At 47.4% G+C, this 19,918-nt stretch overlaps 1 protein-coding gene across 6 annotated transcripts in view; it reads left to right on the top strand.

Moving 5' to 3' along the window:
• FRYL (FRY like transcription coactivator) overlaps positions 1-19,918 on the top strand; it is a 3,055,992-nt gene that overhangs the window by 1,388,023 nt on the left and 1,648,051 nt on the right. For all 6 annotated transcript variants that reach the window (XM_069631694.1, XM_069631695.1, XM_069631691.1 and 3 more), the window contains 2 exons: positions 10,983-11,093; positions 16,447-16,601. In XM_069631694.1, the coding sequence (XP_069487795.1) occupies positions 10,983-11,093; positions 16,447-16,601 (266 nt within the window). The remainder of the gene's footprint in view (positions 1-10,982; positions 11,094-16,446; positions 16,602-19,918) is intronic.

A 19,918-nucleotide genomic window follows, 5' to 3' on the forward strand; every position in this document is an offset into this window, starting at 1 on the left:
CCAGGATATACAACATGGGGGACCAGGGACATCCCTGTCTGGTTCCTCTACCAAGTTGCCACCTTTCAGAGATCACAGTTCCTGTCTTCACTCTCGCTAGTGGCGCACTATATAGGAGTTCTACCCAGTGAAGATATCCTGGCCCCATACCGTAATTGGCTAGGGCCGCTTTCAACCAGGGCCACTTGACTGAGTGAAATGCCTTTATCGCATCCAGTGATACTATCGCCATTTCGCTTGCATCTCCTCCAGTATGTTCAACCACTCGATGGAGTCGCCTCAAATTATTCAAGATATTTATATTTGGGACATATCCTGTCTGATCAGGGTGTATTCATTTATTGATGACCTTCTTTAGTCTGTTTGCTAGAACCGCTGTTAGGATCTTACTACCTTGGTTCAACATCGAAAGGGGCTTAGAGGATCCGCAGTCACTAGCAGGCCTATTGGGCTTGGGGAGTGGTATGATAACCGCCTCGCGCAATGTTTCCGGTAGTCTCCCAACTTCAAATGCTTCATTAAGCATCTGCAGCAGTGGGGGGAGTATCTCTACTTTATATGCCTTATAAAATCCGCTTGGGAGTCCGTCGGTTCCCAGGGTTTTACACGTGGGCAGCTGCCTCACCACTTCTTCTAGCTCCTCTAGGGTGATCGGGGCATCTAGCTCCTCCCTCTCCTCTACACTAATTTGGGGTAGTCCAATGTCTTCCAGTATGTCTCCTATTTCCCCCCCTGTTGCGCCGTCTCATTCCCATACAAGTGTCTATAATATTCTGCAAATTCTTGATTAACCCCCTCTTGCGTATCCACTATGTCGCCATTGTCTTTCACTATTGTCCTGATTGGTGGCCTAGGGGTCTCGTTTTTGTAGAGCCATGCAAGGAGTCTTCCTGGTTTGTCGCCTCCAGCATGTTGCCTTTCTATGTACTTTTTATATTTAAGATTACATAATCTCTCCCAATATCTGGCACATTACTGCTGCAGGCCCAGTGCCATTTCTGTATCTGCCTTAGTGTTACCGCCTCGTTCCAATACCCTTTCCAGTTCCTTTTATCAGAGTCCTGCAATTCGGTCAGAATCCCATTCTGCAGCCCTTTAGACTTGGCTATGGCAATTCCCCTAACTACTACTTTAAAGGCTTACCAGAGTGTGCCCGCTGTCTTAACACTGCCAGTATTTATCTCAAAATAGTTTATTATTTCCTCTCGCATATCCTCCCTGAATACGCTATCTTTAAGCGCTTCTGCACGCAATCGCCATGTGGGTATCCTCCCCCTCAGGGGTCGGTATTGCCACACTAGCGTCAGTGGCGAGTGGTCTGAGAGACTCTAGCTTTATATTCCGCCTGCGGCATTTCCGTCAGTAACTCCTGCGAGACAAACACATAGTCCAGTCTTGTATATAGGCCCTGTGGGGCTGCATAGTGTGAATTTTGTCTATCCTGCGGATGACGTGTTCTCCATTCATCCGTCAGCCCAAAATCCGCCAATAGTGCATGCAGTGCCTTTGCGGCCGGGGTGGGTCTAACTATTTTAGTGTCTGATCTGTCTGTGTTGGGGTTCAGTACACAATTGAAATCTCCCCCCCACGATATAGCTCCCCCCACGCTTCCACTGAGTTTACTATAAAGGGTCCTAAAATACGCAGCCGTATCCTGGTTCGGGGCGTAAGTATTTACAATGCAGATCTCTCCATTTTCCACCATCCCTTTCATTATCACCATCCTACCATCTGCCTCTACCAGCGAGCTCAGCAACTGGAACGGAACATGTGGGGCCACCCATGTGATTACCCCTCTTGCATAGGCAGAATATGTTGCCCCTACTACTGTCCCTCTCCACTTTTCCGTATCACTTCCAGTTTATCTTGTGTTAAATGAGTTTCTTGTAACAGGGCTATATCCACTTTCTGTCTGCACAGGTACATCATTAACTTTTTCCGCTTCAGATAACTATTGATCCCCCTGACGTTCCAAGTGACTATCTTAAGGTCTCCCATGGGTCGTCTCGTGTTCCTTGGGGTGTAGGCTCACCCCATAACTCCTCCCCAACTATAACAAACCACAGCACACAACCCCTCCCCGCTCCCCACGTTACCCCAACCGTTGCCCAGCTCCATCCCTGGATCTCAGGCTCCCCCGCGTTTGGGCCTATCCTGGAACCCCGGGCAGGACCCCAGCAGGGTGTCACTGCACTATCGGCGACCTAACTAAAATCTAAATGGGGAATGTATAGGTTGGTCCTGCAAGGCTCCTTGAAGTCATGATTGCAATATTCGCGGATCATGTGTTTCCCCCAGCCTGGTCACACCATTTAGCAAGCTACTTCAGTGACTATAATCAAGTCCCATACTCTTAAGTTCTGACACCCCCCGGTGCCCCTCTCGCTCATCACTTATCTGCTCCACCTCCTTCTCCCGTCCGAACATCCGACTCCTGGGAGCAACCCTGCGTGTCGAGCCATTCCATAGCTTCTTTCGGAGTTTCAAAAAAACAGAGTTCTGTGCTTGTGGAAAACTTTTAGCTTAGCCGGGTAAAGCAACATGTACTTATGTCCTGCTTCTCGCAATCTTCTCTTGACTGCCCCAAAGTTCATTCTGCTCCGCTGCACCATCAGGGTATAATCCGGGTAAGCCGTTATGTATGCTGACCCTCTTTGTATTGTCCTACCTTTGCGGAAGTGTTCCAGGATCCTTTCTCGATCCCTGTAATTAAGTATCTTGGCGATCACCGGCCTAGGCAGGCTTTCTGGCGGTGGTTTCCTCGCTAGGGCCCTATGCGTCCTTTCCACTGCAAACCCCTGAGACAGCACTCCTCCAGTGATTCCCTGTAACAACATTGTTTCAATGAACTCCGTGGGGTTATGGCCTTCTGCTCCTTCCGGCAGTCCAACAATACGGATATTATTCCTCCGGGCTCGTCCTTCCACCTCCTCAGCTCTGTTCTCTAAATTGCCCACTCGCTGTACCAGGGCGTGAAGCTCCAACCGGTGGGAAGCACAGTCCGCCGTGTTCGGGCCCATCTCCTTCTCGAGGTTCTCCGTGCGCTCTGCCAGAGACCTAACATCTTGCCGTAGTAGATTCACGTCCTCTTGCACCGGCCCAACCTGGAGCTCCAGCGCTATTTTCAGTTCTGTCACAGCCAGTTCAAGCTTGGTCTGCCAAGCCATCTTCAGATCGGCGATCGCATCAAGGACCTCCTGCTTCGTGCCCATAGTGGCACTGCTCCCAACTTGGGCTCTGTCTTTGCTCCTGGCTCCTTCCGCGCCGGGTGGCGTCTTAGTGTATTCGTCTAATGTGGGCTGCTTACCCTTCAGTCTTGGGGGTTTGTTAGACATAGCGCCGTGACTACAGTGCGGGCATCAGTCAACCTAGGTGTTGCTTGAGACATTTAGCGAGCACTTTAGCATCAGAGTTGATTAAAGAGATGGGCCTCTTTGCGCTACACTGGAGTGGGTCTCGTCCTTTTTTTATGAAAAAATACTATGCTAGCTGTAAGTAATGATGCTGGGAGATGTCCTGCCTCAGCCGCCTCTCTAAACATCTGCCCCATTTTAGGGGTTTTAACGTCCCCCTGGCGTTAATATGCATCGGTTGGCTGATCATCAGGACCCAAGGCTTTGCCGGCGGACAAGCTCCTGATGGCGGTCGCCACTTCTTGATCTATAATTGGCTCCGGGTGGGGGGGGTTGTCGTCGAGCTCTCTATACTATTCTGCAAAGCGGTTGTAGCCATGGTCAAAATAATTCCTGCTTTATTCCTTATGGCCTCAATAATCTGAGCCCACTGTTTCACCCTCATGGAACAGTGCTAGGAGACAGAGTGGCCTGTCCCCCCTCTGTGCATAGGGTTTATGCCCACCCGCTGAAAGCTTTCTGTGCTCTTAGTGTGGAAAGACTCATGAGTTTTGCACTAGTGCAGATAATGCGTGCAAGAATGGTCGGATCCTGCATTTTCTTGTCGTTCATCCACTACTAGGGTACCAGTGAGTCTCTTTTCTTGTACCTGCCATGTGTCCAGCGTGAAATACATTGGCCCCTTAGAAATGCCTTAAATGCATCCCGTCATCTCACTGTGGGAAATTCATTTGATATGTTATCCCTCTAGACACCCTCTGTCTCTTCCGTAAAATGCTAGACGAAGTTTGTGAGTGTTAACGTCATTAGACCGGCCAGCCAGTCAGATAGCACAGCGAGTAGAGCGCCTGCTTTGGCCCCCGTGCAGAGCCTGCCGAAGCAGGTTCGAATCCCGGCCGGGCCAAACTCAGTCTTTCATCCTTCCAAGGTTGATAAATGAGCACCACACACTGTGGGTAATAATAAGCAGCGCTCAGATGCCTGAGGGTTCTTGGCGCTTTATAAATGTGAATTACTATTATTGGGTTGAGATGCCAAGAAGGAGTGCGTTGCAGTTCAGCGGACAGTGTGATGTGAAGTAGGACAGGGGCATGTTCTGGTCGGATAGCGTGATTGGAAGAATGGAGCATGTGTTAGCCATATGCATGGCAGTGCAGGAGCCAGCAATCTAGTTGTGAGTAGCTGCTGTGTTCGTGTGAGTAATATGTAAAGTCCTTTTTCCCGGATATGGGTTTGCCACCAAATGTCTGTCAGATGAAGTCTGGACATCGTCAACCGTGTGCATACTTTTTTCAGCAGATGGAAGATCATGTGCGATGTAGATTGTTTGGTCTGGGACAACATTTAGGTCTCCCCCGATTAATGTTAAATGGCTCAAAAAGGGGGCACAGACAGCTAATGTGTGGGTTAATGAACCTTGGTGTGTTCGTGGTTGGGGCATATATGTTCAGGAAGGTAATGCGTTGGCAGTATAGGGTGCCATTTATCATCACTAATCTGCCTTCCTTCTCTGTCTTAGTATCAGTGATGGTAAGTGGGCTTGGGGAGTCTTTTGTGGATGAGAATGTACACCCCAGCATTTCTCGTGGAATAGGCTGCCACCCCCACCCAGTCCCTGCAGATTTTAGCCAATTCAGCAGTGTTTAGGTGTGTTTACTGAAGGAATAATACATTCCCCTGGAGATCCCTGACATAATTGAAGCCTTCTCCTTTTTATAGGGTCCCCTCTCCCCTGAATATTGAGTGATATATTTGAGACGTCAGGGGGCGTGGCTACATGGCCACATAGTGAGACTTGGAATCTGCAGTCTCCCGCTGATCCGATGAAGATCCTGCATAAAAATGCATTCTAAACCTGTTGAGAGAGATGCCTCCGGAGCAAATTTTTATTTTTACATGTTTTTATTGGCATTTGTGTATAATACAGTTGTGCATTTCAGTGACGATTACACATGCCTGTATTGAAATTAATAACAACAAACAACCGTTATGTGGCCGCGGATGGGGCCGGGGCCTCCGTGTTGGAGGTTTAGCCGGTCGCTCCTCGTGTCGCCGGCTGGACAGTGTCATTTGGGTGCCTGGAGGTGATTAGGTTAGGCCTGCCATGGGCAGGCTTTGGTTTGCTGGTGCGCTCATGGGGGTTTGTCGTCATAAGGGTGGAACATGTCAGGGTCCGATCTGTGCCCTCCCTCCACCCGCACCTTGGTCTCTGCTTCTGCCCACCGTTCGAATTCTCAGCACCATTTTACGTATTGTGGCCCTGCAGCCGTTCTCCAGGACATGGCGATGGTTCTTTTGGCTAGTATGCATGCCAGGTCCATGAACCTGGTTACCTGTTTGTGCTTGCTAATTCTAGGGTAGGCACCTAGCGGGCACTGATGAAGAGGTGGACCCCGACACTCCGTCTTCTGCCAAGTCATTCCATGAACGGCTTGCAGGTCTGGGCGAATACTTTGGGCTTCCACAACCCAAGGTGGAACACCCAGAGGCGGGGGTCCTGGCCAAGGTCCTCACTCTACACCCCGCGGCAAGAACGGGGTTTCCAATGCAGAAGGCCGTTGTCGCCTTGGCTAAAAAGGGATGGCTTAATCCCCATTCAGCACAGCACACCAATCGGTGCCACGATGCCAAGTACAGGCAAATGGAGGGGGAATACACTCTTGCTGTCGGCACACCCTCGACCACACCCCTTGGTAATTGCTACAGCCCCAAACTACTCTAAACCGCATTCTTCCTCGGCTGCCTTGTCCTCGACTCTACTAGGCAAGGAGGAGAGGATCTTGGAGGCACATGGAAAGAAGGTTTATTCCTATGCCTCCCTGCACCTTTGTCAGTCTAATGCGGACGCCATGCTCGCAGCCGTGAATCAAAGGCTTTGGCAGGAAATAGATGGCTTCCTTCCGCAACTTCCAGTACATAGTCGGGCACGCTTCAAGGCGGGGCTGGCAGAAGTAAAAATGGTGACTCAGCACATCATGGAGTCCACAGTGGCACATATAGCCACCTCAGGCTGTGCATCTGCTTCGCCACCGACATGAGAAGGATGGCCTGGCTACGGGCTACCCGGACGTCCAGGAGCGCAGCGCATATTGGACCTTACATTTGAGGGTAGCAACCTCTTTCATTCCACCACCGATGATGAACTTGATAATTAGAAAAACTGTTCCCAGACTGCTAAATCCTTCTATCCTCAAGAAGTTCACACCGAAGACGTACAGCCAGACGCACCTGCGTTCTGACAAGGTCCGACCCTATGGAAGGTTCTGGGGTTTCCAGGAACGTAGGTCCAGGCAGCCGAACCGATCTCCAGGAATAAAGACTTCTTTCGGTCCCCCTCCTCAGCACCAGCATCGGAGGGAAAGAAGACATGGCATTCCCCTCTGGTTCCACATGTCTCCGCAGGGGGGGGTTGCAGTTCAGGCTTGCCCTTCATGCACAATATTGGCGCACAAGGACCCCTGTATCCTTTCAATAGTGTCCACGGGCTACTGCCTACCGGTCCCTCCCTCCCCTCTCTCCTCTCCGCCACTCCCACAGATTGGGACAACAACTCTGTTGGCGGAAATTCGATTGCTTGTAGAGAGTCAGGCAGTGGAAGAGGTCCCAGCCTCCCAGTGGTATATGGGCTGCTACTCCAGGATTTTCGCCATACACAAGAACCACCAGGCTGGCCTGAGAGTTGTGTTGGACCTTTCCACCCTCAACCTTTCCTTCCCTCTTCAAAAGTTCAAGATGGTTACCCCAGCGCTTATTGTAGAGACACTGTGCAAGGGAGACTGGCTGTGCTCCCTGGACCTGAAGGACGCATACCTACACGTCCCGTTTTGGCAGCATCATCGGTCCTTCCTGAGGTTCAGGATCATGGGCTTTCATTTCCAATAAAAGGTTCTATCCTTTGGCCTCAATTCAGCCCCAGGGTCTTTACCAGACATTTGAATGCAGCGGCATCCCTTCTCAGGGCTCAAGGTCACCATGTCTATCCATACCTAGACAACTGGCTCGTCAGGGCGAGATCCCAAGAGGCGGTCCATCACACCACCTACGCCCTCATGAATATGCTACACGAATTGGGATTCTCCATCAATCTCAAAAGGTCACAGCTGGAGCTGATGCAGAGTCTAGCGTTCCTGGGCCTCATCTGGGATACAAGCTTAGATAGTTTTTCCCTCGGAGGACAAGATCACAGCCATCAAGAGGGCCACAGGTCATTTTCTCAGTAGAGCGGTGACCTCAACTTGGTGGTACCAAGACCTCTTGTATATCATGGTGGCATGTCTTCTGGCAGTACCATACACAAGGTTCAAAATGAGAAGATTACAGATGCACTTCGCAGCCTCATGGAGTTGGGAGTGGGGTTGCCAGGCGGAACTCGTCAGCATTCCTCCCTTTCTCCACCAGGTCCTTGTCTGGTGGATCTTGGACCGCAACCTGAGGATAGGCAGACACTTATGACAACCAACACAGCAGGTTGCCATCACCACGGACTCTTCCTTGGAAGGCTGGGATGCTACTCTGGACAACCACAGCGTCCATGGAGTTTGGTATCTTTTGGAACAGGAGGCCCATATAAATTGCCTGGAGCTGAAGGCCATCTGGCTTGCTCTCAATGCCTTCCTGCCGCTCATCTATGGCAAGATGTTCCTCATTCAAATGGACAGTTCCACCAGCATGTATTACATCAACAAGCAGGGTGGCACCAGGTCTCCTCCCCTCTGCACTCTAGCAGTCAAAATTTGGGAATGGGCTCTGGTGAACAACATACACGACAGTGATACACCCCCCGGGGAGTCAAACCTGGAGGCTGACAGGCTCATCAGGTTGGGTGCGGACAATTACGAATGGCAACTGAAACATCAGGTCCTTCAGGGGATCTTCGACAGATGGGGTCATCCGCAGGTGTATCTCTTCGCCAACTGGTACAACAGGTTGTACCCTCAGTTCGCATCCTGGCAGGGACAGGGCAAAGGCTCTCTGGGCGATGCGTTAGATACAGTGGAACAACATGAACACATATGCCTTCACTCCCACTCCCCTGGTACACAGGGTGATCTGCAAGATAAGGGAGTCCCTGCACATCAGTATCATTCTGACAGCTCCTGGGTGGTCGGCGAAGCCATTTATTCTCTGAGCTGCTCAGCCTTTCGGACCAGCCACCAATGCGCCTTCCGCTGGGGTCCAGCTCATCTACTATCGCAGCAGGGGGGCACGGTCATCCACCCCACCCTGCAGAAGTTAGCCCTCGCAGCGTGGTTCCTGAACAGATCTCACTAAAGCATCTGCGTCTGTCACAGGCTAATCTAGACATCATACAGGGCGCTAGGAGCGATGCTGCTAGGAGCCAGTACAAACGTAAGTGGACTAGGTTTTGTCATTGGACAGAATCAAAGGATGTCGATCTGCTTACTTGCACGTTGGACGATGAGCGATCCTTTTCAGCACACCTCTCAAAGTCGGGGGTGCAAATAGACACATGCCTCACCTATTTGGCGGGCAACAGAGTCTACCGGAACTCGGAGGAGGATGTTTTCTCATCCTCCAACCCGGTGGTTAAGACATCTGGCGGGCCTCACCAGGCCCTACCCGCCTATCAAGAGGCCACACCCCATGTGGTATCTCAACGTAGTGTTGGGTGCCTTGGCGCATAAACGTTTTGAGCCAATGGCGCCCCCGGACATCCGGCTAGTCACCATTAAGGGAGCCCTCTGGGTGGGCCTTGCGTCTGGACGGAGTGTCGGTGAAATCCAAGCTCTGGTGACTTCAGAGCCTTACACGATTTTCCATAAGGACAAGGTGGTGCCTAGAACGCATCCCGCCTTTTTGCCTAAAGTAGTCTCTTAGTTTCACCTGAATGAGGAGACAGTGTTACCTAATTTCTTCGTGGACATTAAGGGCGATGCTTGGAGGTTCCTGCACTGTCTAGATGTTAGGCACGCTGAAAAATTCTATCTGGACAGAACCAATTGCTTCTACAAATCTGAGGCTCTCTTTGTCACCTTCGGGGGTCAAAGCCAGGATATCAGGCTTCTAAGGCCTCCATAGCAAGGTGGATGGTTTCGACCATGGAGGAGGCCTATGAGGGGCAGCACAAACCGCTTCCGGCTAACCTGTATGCCCACGCTTTTAGAGCGAAGGCCACAGCAGTCTCGTTCCAGAGGCACACTGCGTGGCCGGTCATCAGCAGGGCCATGTTGGCCACTCCTTCAGCCTTCTGCAAGCACTACTGTTTGAATGCCGGCTCCAGGTCAAATGCAGCATTCAGACAGGCAGTATTAAGGATCTTTTCTTAAGGAGGGTCTCCTCTGCATCCTGGGGCTACTTTCGGTTGTAATCGCCCATACAGTATGGAGGAAAGGGCACTGGACGTAAGAGTAATTATAAGTTACTCACCGTAGTGACTAACATACTCCTAGTCCATAGTCCCCTTTCCGCCATACGTCCAACCATCCTCCCCCTAATAAAACTGGTGTCATTAGACAATGGTAATATTGTTGACGCGTCAATGGGGACTGAGGAGTGGTCACCGATGGGCAGAGTCAGGGGAGCGCATGCTCCAAGGGCGCCCCTCTATATTTAAACGGGAAGGTGATTTTTTTCTGGTGAAAAAGGTTCTGTCGCCCGTCCCTAGCGAGGGACGCCCATGCAGCATGGAGGAAAGGGGACTATGGACTAGGAGTAAGTTAGTCACTACAGTGAGTAACTTATACTTTTTTTGCTTTACTTGTGCTTTTTAATTGATAAGTTGCGAATTCTAAATAAATAACTTATTATACACTCTGCTTACCTTGTAGTATTAAGAGTTCTCCGTGTGTTTAACTGAACCCTTCACCACTCACTCCCTGGTAAGGCTAAACCTTGCTGTTCAGTCACACTACCCAGATAAGGTTTGGCTAGACATTAGGATTTGTCCCTGTTCACCAGAATAGGGTGGCCTTGATAAAACTAATCCTGCAATTCTATCTTAATAGCTGGCCCATATTTTGATGTTTTGATGTTTCTTGTAACTCAAACAGGATGCATCCATTCATTGGTTAACACCTCCCGCCTCTTCTTCTGTCAACCACCCATCACTGATCAGAAAACCCCTCCCATTTACTGAGCTGTAGAAATGTTTCCCCTGGACCATGTCAAGAAACTGATAATGTGATTGAAGACAAATGGATGCAGAAATCTATATTTTGTTCTCAAGGAACATTAATTTATTTTGCTTTGTATATAATCCTGTATGCTAATGTGGAGATTCATTGTTTTAAGACCACCTGTACAGAAGCTTGTCAATTTCTGACTGCTTAGCAATCTGCAACTATTAGTGTGAACATCAAGTGTTCTTTTTGGTGCGTTGAAAGGCTTTTAAAATGCAGTACCACTGAATCAGGCTACATTCCCATTTTGCCTGCATGTGCTCTTGTGGAATAGATTGGGAATTGTGATTTAACGTCATGCCCTACTTCGTTTCTTATGTGTAAAGTGTCTTTTAATCCCGAAGAACATTTTTCCTATTTATTTAATGGATGTGCAGACGGTAGACATTTTGTATAAATAAACGCTTAAACATAAAGATTTATTTCATTCACTAGCTCACTAAAATAAGGTTTGACAATCTTCATAGAGAACATGTTTTGTGTTTTTAAGGCGATGTCTGCAGTTCTTTGCTGTGGTCCTGTGGCAGATAATGTTGGACTCTCATCTGATGGCTATTTATACAAATGGCTGGATAACATTCTGGATTCGCAGGATCAAAAGGTACAGTGGCAAAATATAACTTTGCAGACCAACTCTATTTGTTTGATCTTCATAAATCTTGAAATACGAATTTACATTATAAGGATATGGGTAGTCAACAATAAATCTTTAGTTGCTTTGTTGTAGTGTATCCTACAGTGCTATAGGTATAAATATAATCTGTCAGACAAAACAATTCAAGTAGTAAATTGATAGCCAGGGATAAAGTTACACCCCCTGCCCCCGCCCCAGTTCTCCACAGTGATATAGCTCACCATTTATTACTCACCAAGAGCCAATTATAACTCATCAATGGCTAGTGCAAATAGAAATAAAAGCTGAATTGTAATTTCCATGAATTGCAAGGATTTTGAGCAATTTAAACTTTTTCATTTTGTTCATTTGGATCCTCCACAAGGAGGAACATTGAAGGATCCAAGCCTTCCGCGACAAACTGACTGTATTTGCCGGTCTGCTTGACTAGTGTAGCCCTTCCTCTGGGAAGCGCAGCTTTCCCAGCTTGCAGCCCCCTTTATCTGACTGTACAGCACGTCTGGCTCCTCTCATGCCTTATATCAAACTTTATACCAAACCTGTCCTCTCACTCCTTGGTATTTTGTTAGTTAGACCCGCCGCCCTTCCCTTCCCTCATACCATCCTACGTCCTTCTTCAGGTTAGCCATCCCGCATTCGAAAATACACTGTTACCTACCTACCTGCAACTGCATATTTTTGTAGCCACCGTGCCATGAGGTGATGCTTTCCAAACTGTGCACGCTTTCCAATGTCGCTCTTTACCTACCTGTAACTGCATACTTGATGTAACTTGCCACACCACTCGAGTTGAGGCTCTGACAATCAGTATATACTCACCAATCCTTGTCTTTAACCTTTTAAGTATTCCTGCACCTTACTAATGTACATGCACTTTCTGTAACTAGTGCCCAGATGCTTTTGGGTTTGGTGCGCTGAAATAAATGCACAAAATAAATAAATTAGATCCTAGGAACAATAGTGCAAACATTGCTGGACAACTGATCAATGAAGCAAATTGCTTGGTGGTGCACATTTCGTAGTCCCCACGCCAAAGTTCTATGTTCATGATGGTTTTCTGCATTCACTAAACAAAAATCAACTTATTTTCCCTGTGAAGTGGGTTTCCCCAGTAGTTTTGAATCACTCCTGACTTATATCGAAAACAAAATACCACTTATAGATGTTACTCATATAATCTTCTACATGAAGAAAGCTGCTTGAATGTATCATACATTTTCAGAGTTGTATCTGATGTGACAAGATGGATTTGTGTTAAATGAAATTAATCATGTAAGTGTAGGTATTGCGACATGTGACAAATCCTCTGGTGCTGTCCGTTCTTCCCTGAGGGGAGTCCCTTCCCATGAGGCCAGGGAGGTGAGGCCACTACCCAATAGTCCCTTTGGGGGTGGTACTCAATGTATAGATCTCATCGGGAGTGATCCACCCCCTATGGGACAACTATCCGGGGAGAATGCGTTATATCAGACTATACCAAAACCGCCTTCATCCTCTTGCCCTATAAAGGATAGCGTAGTTGTGTAAGGTAGATAATCCAACCTCCTTAAAAAGTACTGAGACGAGGAAGAGTAGGGACTACCTATGTGAGTCATGTATGACGACTGGGACGAAGAAGAATCCAAGTAACCCAGTTGAGAATGATAAAATCAGTACCAGGATGAAGAAGAGGTGCAGAGTAATGAACACTCTGCAGAACCAAAAACAGCATTCCAGTCAATATGGACTATATGTGAGCGACAAACAGAAAAAAGGAAGGAGGACTGAAAGTGGAGATCAGCCCTCCCCTGAGGAGCCGCAAGCAGGTCAGCTGTGCAGTGAAGGGAAACTCGGGGGAACCAAGATGCAAGGCAAGGTGAATCCACCGAAATGGGTCCGAAGAGAAAGAACCCTTCTCCCGACTGGAAGCAGGCTGCAGATCCCGAAGAAAGAGAAGGAACCACGCGGTCCACATTGGAAAGGCAGGCCAGCGGCGAGCAGCATGTACGGAGATGCCATAGCTGGAGCGGACCACACAGAGCGTGGGAAGGAAGAGATAGAGTCCTGGGACTGGATGGATCCCAAAAAGAAGCTGCCCGGGATATGGGGGCTAGCCAGGACTAATTGGCGGGGACAGAAGAAGGTGAAGCAGGAGACCAAGTGAAATACAAAGTCACACAGCCGCTCTCTATAGAACCCAGCCTGCGTATGTGGTTAGTCAAAATTGCTGACAATTCGATTTTGCAGTAATTAAAAAATGCTTTTAGTTTAAAAAGGCAAACATTAGGTTCTGTTGCTTTTCAAAACAATTTTTATGAAAAAAATAATCTCAAGAAAGAGAAGTCACTAATATTTTCTTATTGAGGAAGAATTTGCCACAATTAATCAATCAGACCAAAATTGCCAATGCATTTCGGAAATAGATTTCCTTCATCAGGGCCAGTCTAAAGATAATCCATACAAGTTCACAAGTGAAGAAAACAGTTCAAATTTGTGCAAAATAACATATACGTATCATACATCATCATAGTAAAGTTAAGAACATACCATTCAGTTTTAGTTTCAGAAGTAGATGAGTAGTCAAGGAATTAAAGTAAGAAAAAAATAGAAAAAACGAAAAATATAATGAGTCACTGTTCAATGTAGATATCCAATAATTAAATCAAAAGGGAACAATTTACCTGAGATTGGTAAGTTGCATGCACAGTGTGTGGCGAAATATGGTCATTGAGGCCATGTGGTGATCGAAAAAACTGCCTGACGGGAATCAGCACAGAGAAACAGCCTACAATGTAATGGCTGAAAACAGAAGGAACCCGTTATTGTGAAGGGTTAAAATCCGTAATTGAGGTGAATTTTAGGGGTGTAGAAAGTCTTACCGTGCGTAACACGGGAGCGGAGGAGTTCTCCTGTTGCCGCCATGTACAAGACTGCGGCTGTCGCATCGAAGCGTTGCTAGGGCAATGTTTCCTTTAAACGACAAGTGACTGCATTGCGGCCCGAATGGGCGCACGGTCGAAATCTGACTGCAATCAAGCCAATGAGCTTGATATAGATAGATTTAAACATTTATCAGACATCATGTGTATTTATAAGGAATTGTAGTGTGATAAAAAATGAAAAACAAAGTTAGGATTTCATGGAAATAGAAGAAATACTAGTAAGCAAATAAAATAAACAGACCTAACAGTAAGTGGTAACATATAGGAAAATGATGAATGGTTACAGTAATAAGTGAAAACATATGCAGAGAGATAAAGAACAGTGCTATTGGAATTAAACCCTGCTGCCGTTGGAGTCGTCCTAGGGCGGCACCTTAGGTCATAGACATAAGGTCCAGGATGTGCAGCAGTGACATTAAGAGTCCAGAAGAGTAGTCACAGTCAGGATAAACAAATGTATCTATCTTGCATAATAATGTACAACCCTGCTGTGGTCGGTGTCGTCAAAGGACGGCACCTTGGGTCCCGGACTAAGGGTCCAGGAAATACAGCAGGGTGGTCGGTAGGTCCGCGATATTTTGGCACGGAAAATACCATGCAGAAGTTAGTGATATCATCTTACACAGTATTATCTAGGAAAATAGCAATCATAGAAGTAGAAATAACACAAGATCATAAAAACAGTGATAATTGATTTCCTCGTTGAGTCCATTGGTCGTTAAGCTGCCAAGTTTGCAAATCCAAAAGGTCTCTCTGCGGTTGAGCCGCTGACCCAAATCTTCATGTGGATTGTTTTTTGTTAGTACTTCCAAAATCACAAATCTCATCTGTGTCAGGTTATGTCCATTTTCAACCCAGTGGCGTGCTACGGCCGAGTTAATGTTTGCATTCCGGATGCAAGACCGGTGTTCGTTCCACCGTGTTTTGGCCGTTCTTGTGGATTGGCCCACATAGAATTTTCCACATGGGCATTTGATGCCATAAATAGTGTTGATACTGTCGCAGGTTCCATATGTTTTATGTTCCCCTGTTCTGGGGTGGCTAATGACATTACCCTTAATGATTGAACTACAATTAATACAATGAAGACACGGACATGTTCCAGTCCGTTGGGTTTTTGGCTCTTTAAAAGAAGAAGGGCCAGGTGGGACAGAAGAAGGGCCTGGTGCCCTATAAAGAAGGGTGAAAGTACCCTAGAAAAGGAACAGGGCTAAGAAGAGAGCCTGTGAAAGACTTTGAACGAGTAATTGAACCTGAACTATGGGTCTGGGACCCCCAAGTACAGAAAAGGTGGTCTAAGCATTATATGGACAATAGCAGTACCTGGCAGGATAGTGACGCAGGTCTGCTATATACCATGAATAGAGAAGCCTGAGAAAGGGCAGAGGAGGGGAGTCATTTCCTCTGGCATTGTGAGAAGTCTTAAAGGAACCAGGGGAAAATAAATCGAATCTGGTGTTGTGCAATAAACACTACAAGGCAGGAATTTGGAATAGGATCCAGGGGAAAAGTCCTATCCCTTGGGATAGAAGCAGAATACCTGGAGATGGAAGACACACTCCGGGGATCCAACAGACAAATCAGTTATCATGGTCAATAAGGAATGCTAATGTTTTTTGGCTCTTTGAACTTTTTGAGTTGAACCAATAACTTGTCCTCTTGAAGACTTTTTACTTGGAATTTTATTTTCCAAGCACTTGGAAAAGGATTATGCCCTGGGGACGGGAGCTATTCCCTCAGGTAACAGTCCCTTGTTTTACTGGAACCAGAGTCTGTTCTCCTGGAGGGCATCTTTCTTCTGCACCAGGAAGACTTAGCAATCCTTTAGTTATGAGTATAAGAGAAGGAAATTGGTTTCTTACACAGGACAGTGGACGTTTTATTTTCGTAGGTACCCTGACTGTCTCCTTAGTGTTTTTGGTTGAGGGGAAATGCCTCTTAGAAGATATGGAAAGTTAGGCTTTGCTCTTTATTTATTTAAACAAATGTTTATAGCCATAAAAATGCCATCTGTGTTTCTGTCTCCTCCTTCCACACCATTGGAGACAGGAAGACTATGCAGGAAAGGACGGCTGATTCACAGTTTAATTCAGGCTTGTAACCTAAACTTTGAAGCTAGGATGAGTTGGATGATCTAAAACAATCCCAGGAAAAGGCACAGATCAGAGCTCATGGCAACATGAAGAGCAAGCAGTGAAATTTAGCACAATATTCTCACCAAAGCGTGTCATTTTCATTTTACATATGATTCATCATTTTGTTAGAATGCTATTCTATAATACACTACTGTTTAAATTCTACACTTTTGTGCATTGAGCATTCTATAACCTGAACTAGCTATATTTGGCTTGTTTTCATAGCCTTTCCAATTTTTGTTTGTGGTTTTGCATCTTGTTTAGGTTCATCAGTTGGGCTGTGAGGCAGTAATGCTTTTGCTTGAGCTAAACCCTGACCAGAGCAACCTCATGTATTGGGCTGTCGATCGGTGTTACACTGGATCCAAGCGAGTGGCGTCTGGCTGCTTTAAAGCCATAGCAAGCGTTTTCCAGAACCGGTAAGCAATCTATTTTTAGATTATTTTTGTTTCTTTTTTTTTACAGAGTATGTGCATGACAAGATAATTGGAGTTTTCATGTTTTGGGGGAGTAGTTTACAATGTGTATATCCTTTTACATTAGCTGTGCCGTGGACTGTGATGGATGGTAAAAACTGACCAATTACCACCCTACTATCATTATTATTTTTATGATGGTGTTTATTGAGCGCGGACCTAACTTCGTAAAGCATTGAAACACTTTAGAACAACAATACAGGTTCACAACAGTTCTTTACAGAGGTATACAATAGTACAAATGCATAACAAAGTGCTTTTCAGAGGTAACACAACAAGTGTACAGCAGTGGTAGGATACAAAGGGGCATAGGGGAGGGGTACAGCTGTACAGAGTGGCGTGGAGGAGAGGGGCGGACGGCATCTTGCAAGTCGGGTGATGCGGGGGGGCAATGTGATGGCCTAGGTGTTAAGGTGGAGAACTTCTTTCAAGAGGTGGGCCCTGAGTTCTTTTCTGAGTTGTAGGAACGTGGGGGTGAGTCCGATGCTGATGGGGGAGGAGGTTCCATAGTCTTTGGGTGTAGGCTGAGAAGGCTTGTTTTCTGGTCCCTTCCTTTTTGTAGTGGCGTGTTTCAAGCAGACACGTGTCCGGGCTTCTGGTGGTGCGCAGTCTGCCAGAGGTGCCGGGTTTCTCCACGAGGTAGCTGAGTGACTTGAGGGCGACTTCCTTATAGATGATCCAGGAAGACTTGAAGGTGATTTGTGCCTGCAGTGGGAGCCAGTGAAGGTTGATGACGGGCTGGAGTGATGTGGTTGTATATCTGCATAGACCCTTGATGAGACAACTGGATGTGTAGGCCACTTCTATGGGGCACATGGGAGGACGACGGGTGGATTTCGAGGAGGGCATTGCCCCCGTCCACATGGCTTTGGGGCCAGTGCTTGAACGGTGGATCTAAAGCTGTCCAAAGGAAGGAAGGGGTTCACTTTCAGCAGGAGGTAGAGCTGATACCAAGCTGACTGAGTTTTCCTAGCTATATATTTCTTGAAGTAGAGGTGTTTGTCGATGTGGAACCCGAGACGCTTGGCACAGTTGCTGAGTCTTGGAGGGGTAGAGCTTCAAGTATGTACTGGACATCCAAGATTGGATAAGTGCGAGGCAGGTTTTGAGCCTCTGGACGTCCTTGATGGAGTCGATCTTGTGGTATAACCGTGTGTCATCGGCGTGTTGGTGAATGTGGATCTGGTGTGTGGCTAGGAGGGCTCACAGTGGCTCCATATGTAGATTGAAGATCACTGGGGAGAGGATGGAACCATGCAGGACTTCACAGATGACAGGTAGCATTGGCGATCCAGAGGAGTCCATCTGATCAAACTGCTGTCGGTTGGTGAGGTAGGACTTGAGCTAGTGTAGGACAAGGTTGCTGATCCCCTTGCGCCGATGTAGGTTGTCCATGAGCGCCTTGTGGTCTCCTGTGTTGAAAGTGGTTGACCAGTCGAGTAGAACCAGAAGGGGTTCTACTCGGGGAAGCAGGGGTGGCTGTCGTCAAGGATGTTGAGGGCGTCGTTGACCACTTGTATGGTTGCTGTCTCAGTGCTGATGTATCATTTGCTTTCCCCTATATTCAGCTGGTCACATGGAGAGCGAGACAGATATCCTGTACCGTAGCATCTATGCCTAATGGATTCCCCTCACAGATTCCTTATCATTGATATTCTCTTTCCAATGCCAGCTGTCTGAATTTTTGTTCATCACAATGGGGCTATGGCACAGTTCCCCGTCAGCCAGGCACCGTTGCTCGGCACACATTGAACATGACTACTTGATGAGTATATCTGGAGGTGCTGTGTGCCATGGCCTCAGTTGCTTTTTCTACACCCTCATTGTTCTTGAATGCCTCTACTGCTAAACCTTTTTTCTTAACTCCATCATGACTCACCCTCTGAAGGTCACAGATTTTAAGCCCTATGCAGACTGTAGTAGCCAGATGTCCATGCAGATACCCCCAGGATTTGCCTGTGTTGTCTCGGGGGAGAAGATGACGCAGGGGGGATTGATCTTAGTAGGAAATGCACTTAATGGAAGCTCTTCACGTTTCACCACAAGAGTGATAAGGACCCTGTCAAAGTCACCTGGCTGGGAGGCCATAAATATAATAGCTGGGGAGCCTACGGAGGAGAAGTTCCACAACGGAAAGGAGAATATAGGAAGAGGTCCCGCTATCTCGGTGACATGACTCTTCTAGACATCATTCTTCCTCTGCTTCATCTTTCTTCCAGAAGCAAATGAATTCTTGCTTTTTTCCATGTGCACCTCAGAGGACTCGCCATGCGCACATTAACTCTTTGCTGCCAAATCCTATACCCTGAGGAACCGGGAAACTTCCGGCAGCAGATATTGGCCATCTTTGCCAGTGGCCTGCTGTCTATGGCCTCAGCCCCTGCATGCTTTGTGCAACCGTCAAAGGTGCCTGAGAGGACCACAACCGCAAGCATGAGACCTCAGTTCCGGCTCTACTACTGGACTCCGCTCCAACCCCGGTGTTTTGCGAGTCTGCTTTAGGGCAGAAACATCCTGGTGCCAGCCCCTCAGCAGTGATGCTTTCTTGGAATATGTCCCTCTTTCAAGAGAACTGTATGTCGAAGATTTCCGAAATCTTTGAGGAAGGGTATCCTGTCCTCTTTCACTTTGAACCCATGTATTCTCTGAGCGGTTGCGTACTTGAGAAGGTCTCGGACTTGGGCACTTTCACAGAGATTGATATCCTATGGATGCTATGTCTGGGTGGGTCTCGTACTTAATTTCAGCGAGTGATGGCGAAAGTGGAGGAGATGCTGGCATTATCCGTCCTCATCACGTAACGTATATCTTGGACGAGAGCAGTCAAAGGGGAGATCGTGTTGCTTTTCAAGCCAGTCTTGTCGGAATGGGAGAAACTGGCATCCATCACTGAGCTGGATAGGGACCTTGCAAATAAGCATTGGGTGTCTCCCTCTGATCCAGATTTCCTCACCACGCCATACTCGTACGTCCCATCCCCTTTCTTCCAACCTCATTCGCGTCCCCCAACATGAGGACAGTACTGTAACCTTAGTCAGTGAAATAGTGAGCTTAACCTTTAAATTTAGTATAGTGTGCGTCCTCGGAACGCTCCGCTGAGTCCCCGCTGCATCACCTCATGTCTCAGACATGCAGCCACCTCGGACCCTTTTAGCTCTCGGCTTGCTCCCTGTTCTCTTTTTTTCAATTTTCTTTAACTTCCCTTCTGTGCCTCGCCTCCCACGGCGCATGTCGGCTGCAGAGGATTCACAAGATGTGCC

Source organism: Ambystoma mexicanum, chromosome 6q (assembly GCF_040938575.1).
Source record: "Ambystoma mexicanum isolate Mex_15411 chromosome 6q, UKY_AmexF1_1, whole genome shotgun sequence".
In the NCBI taxonomy this organism is placed as follows: domain Eukaryota; kingdom Metazoa; phylum Chordata; class Amphibia; order Caudata; family Ambystomatidae; genus Ambystoma; species Ambystoma mexicanum.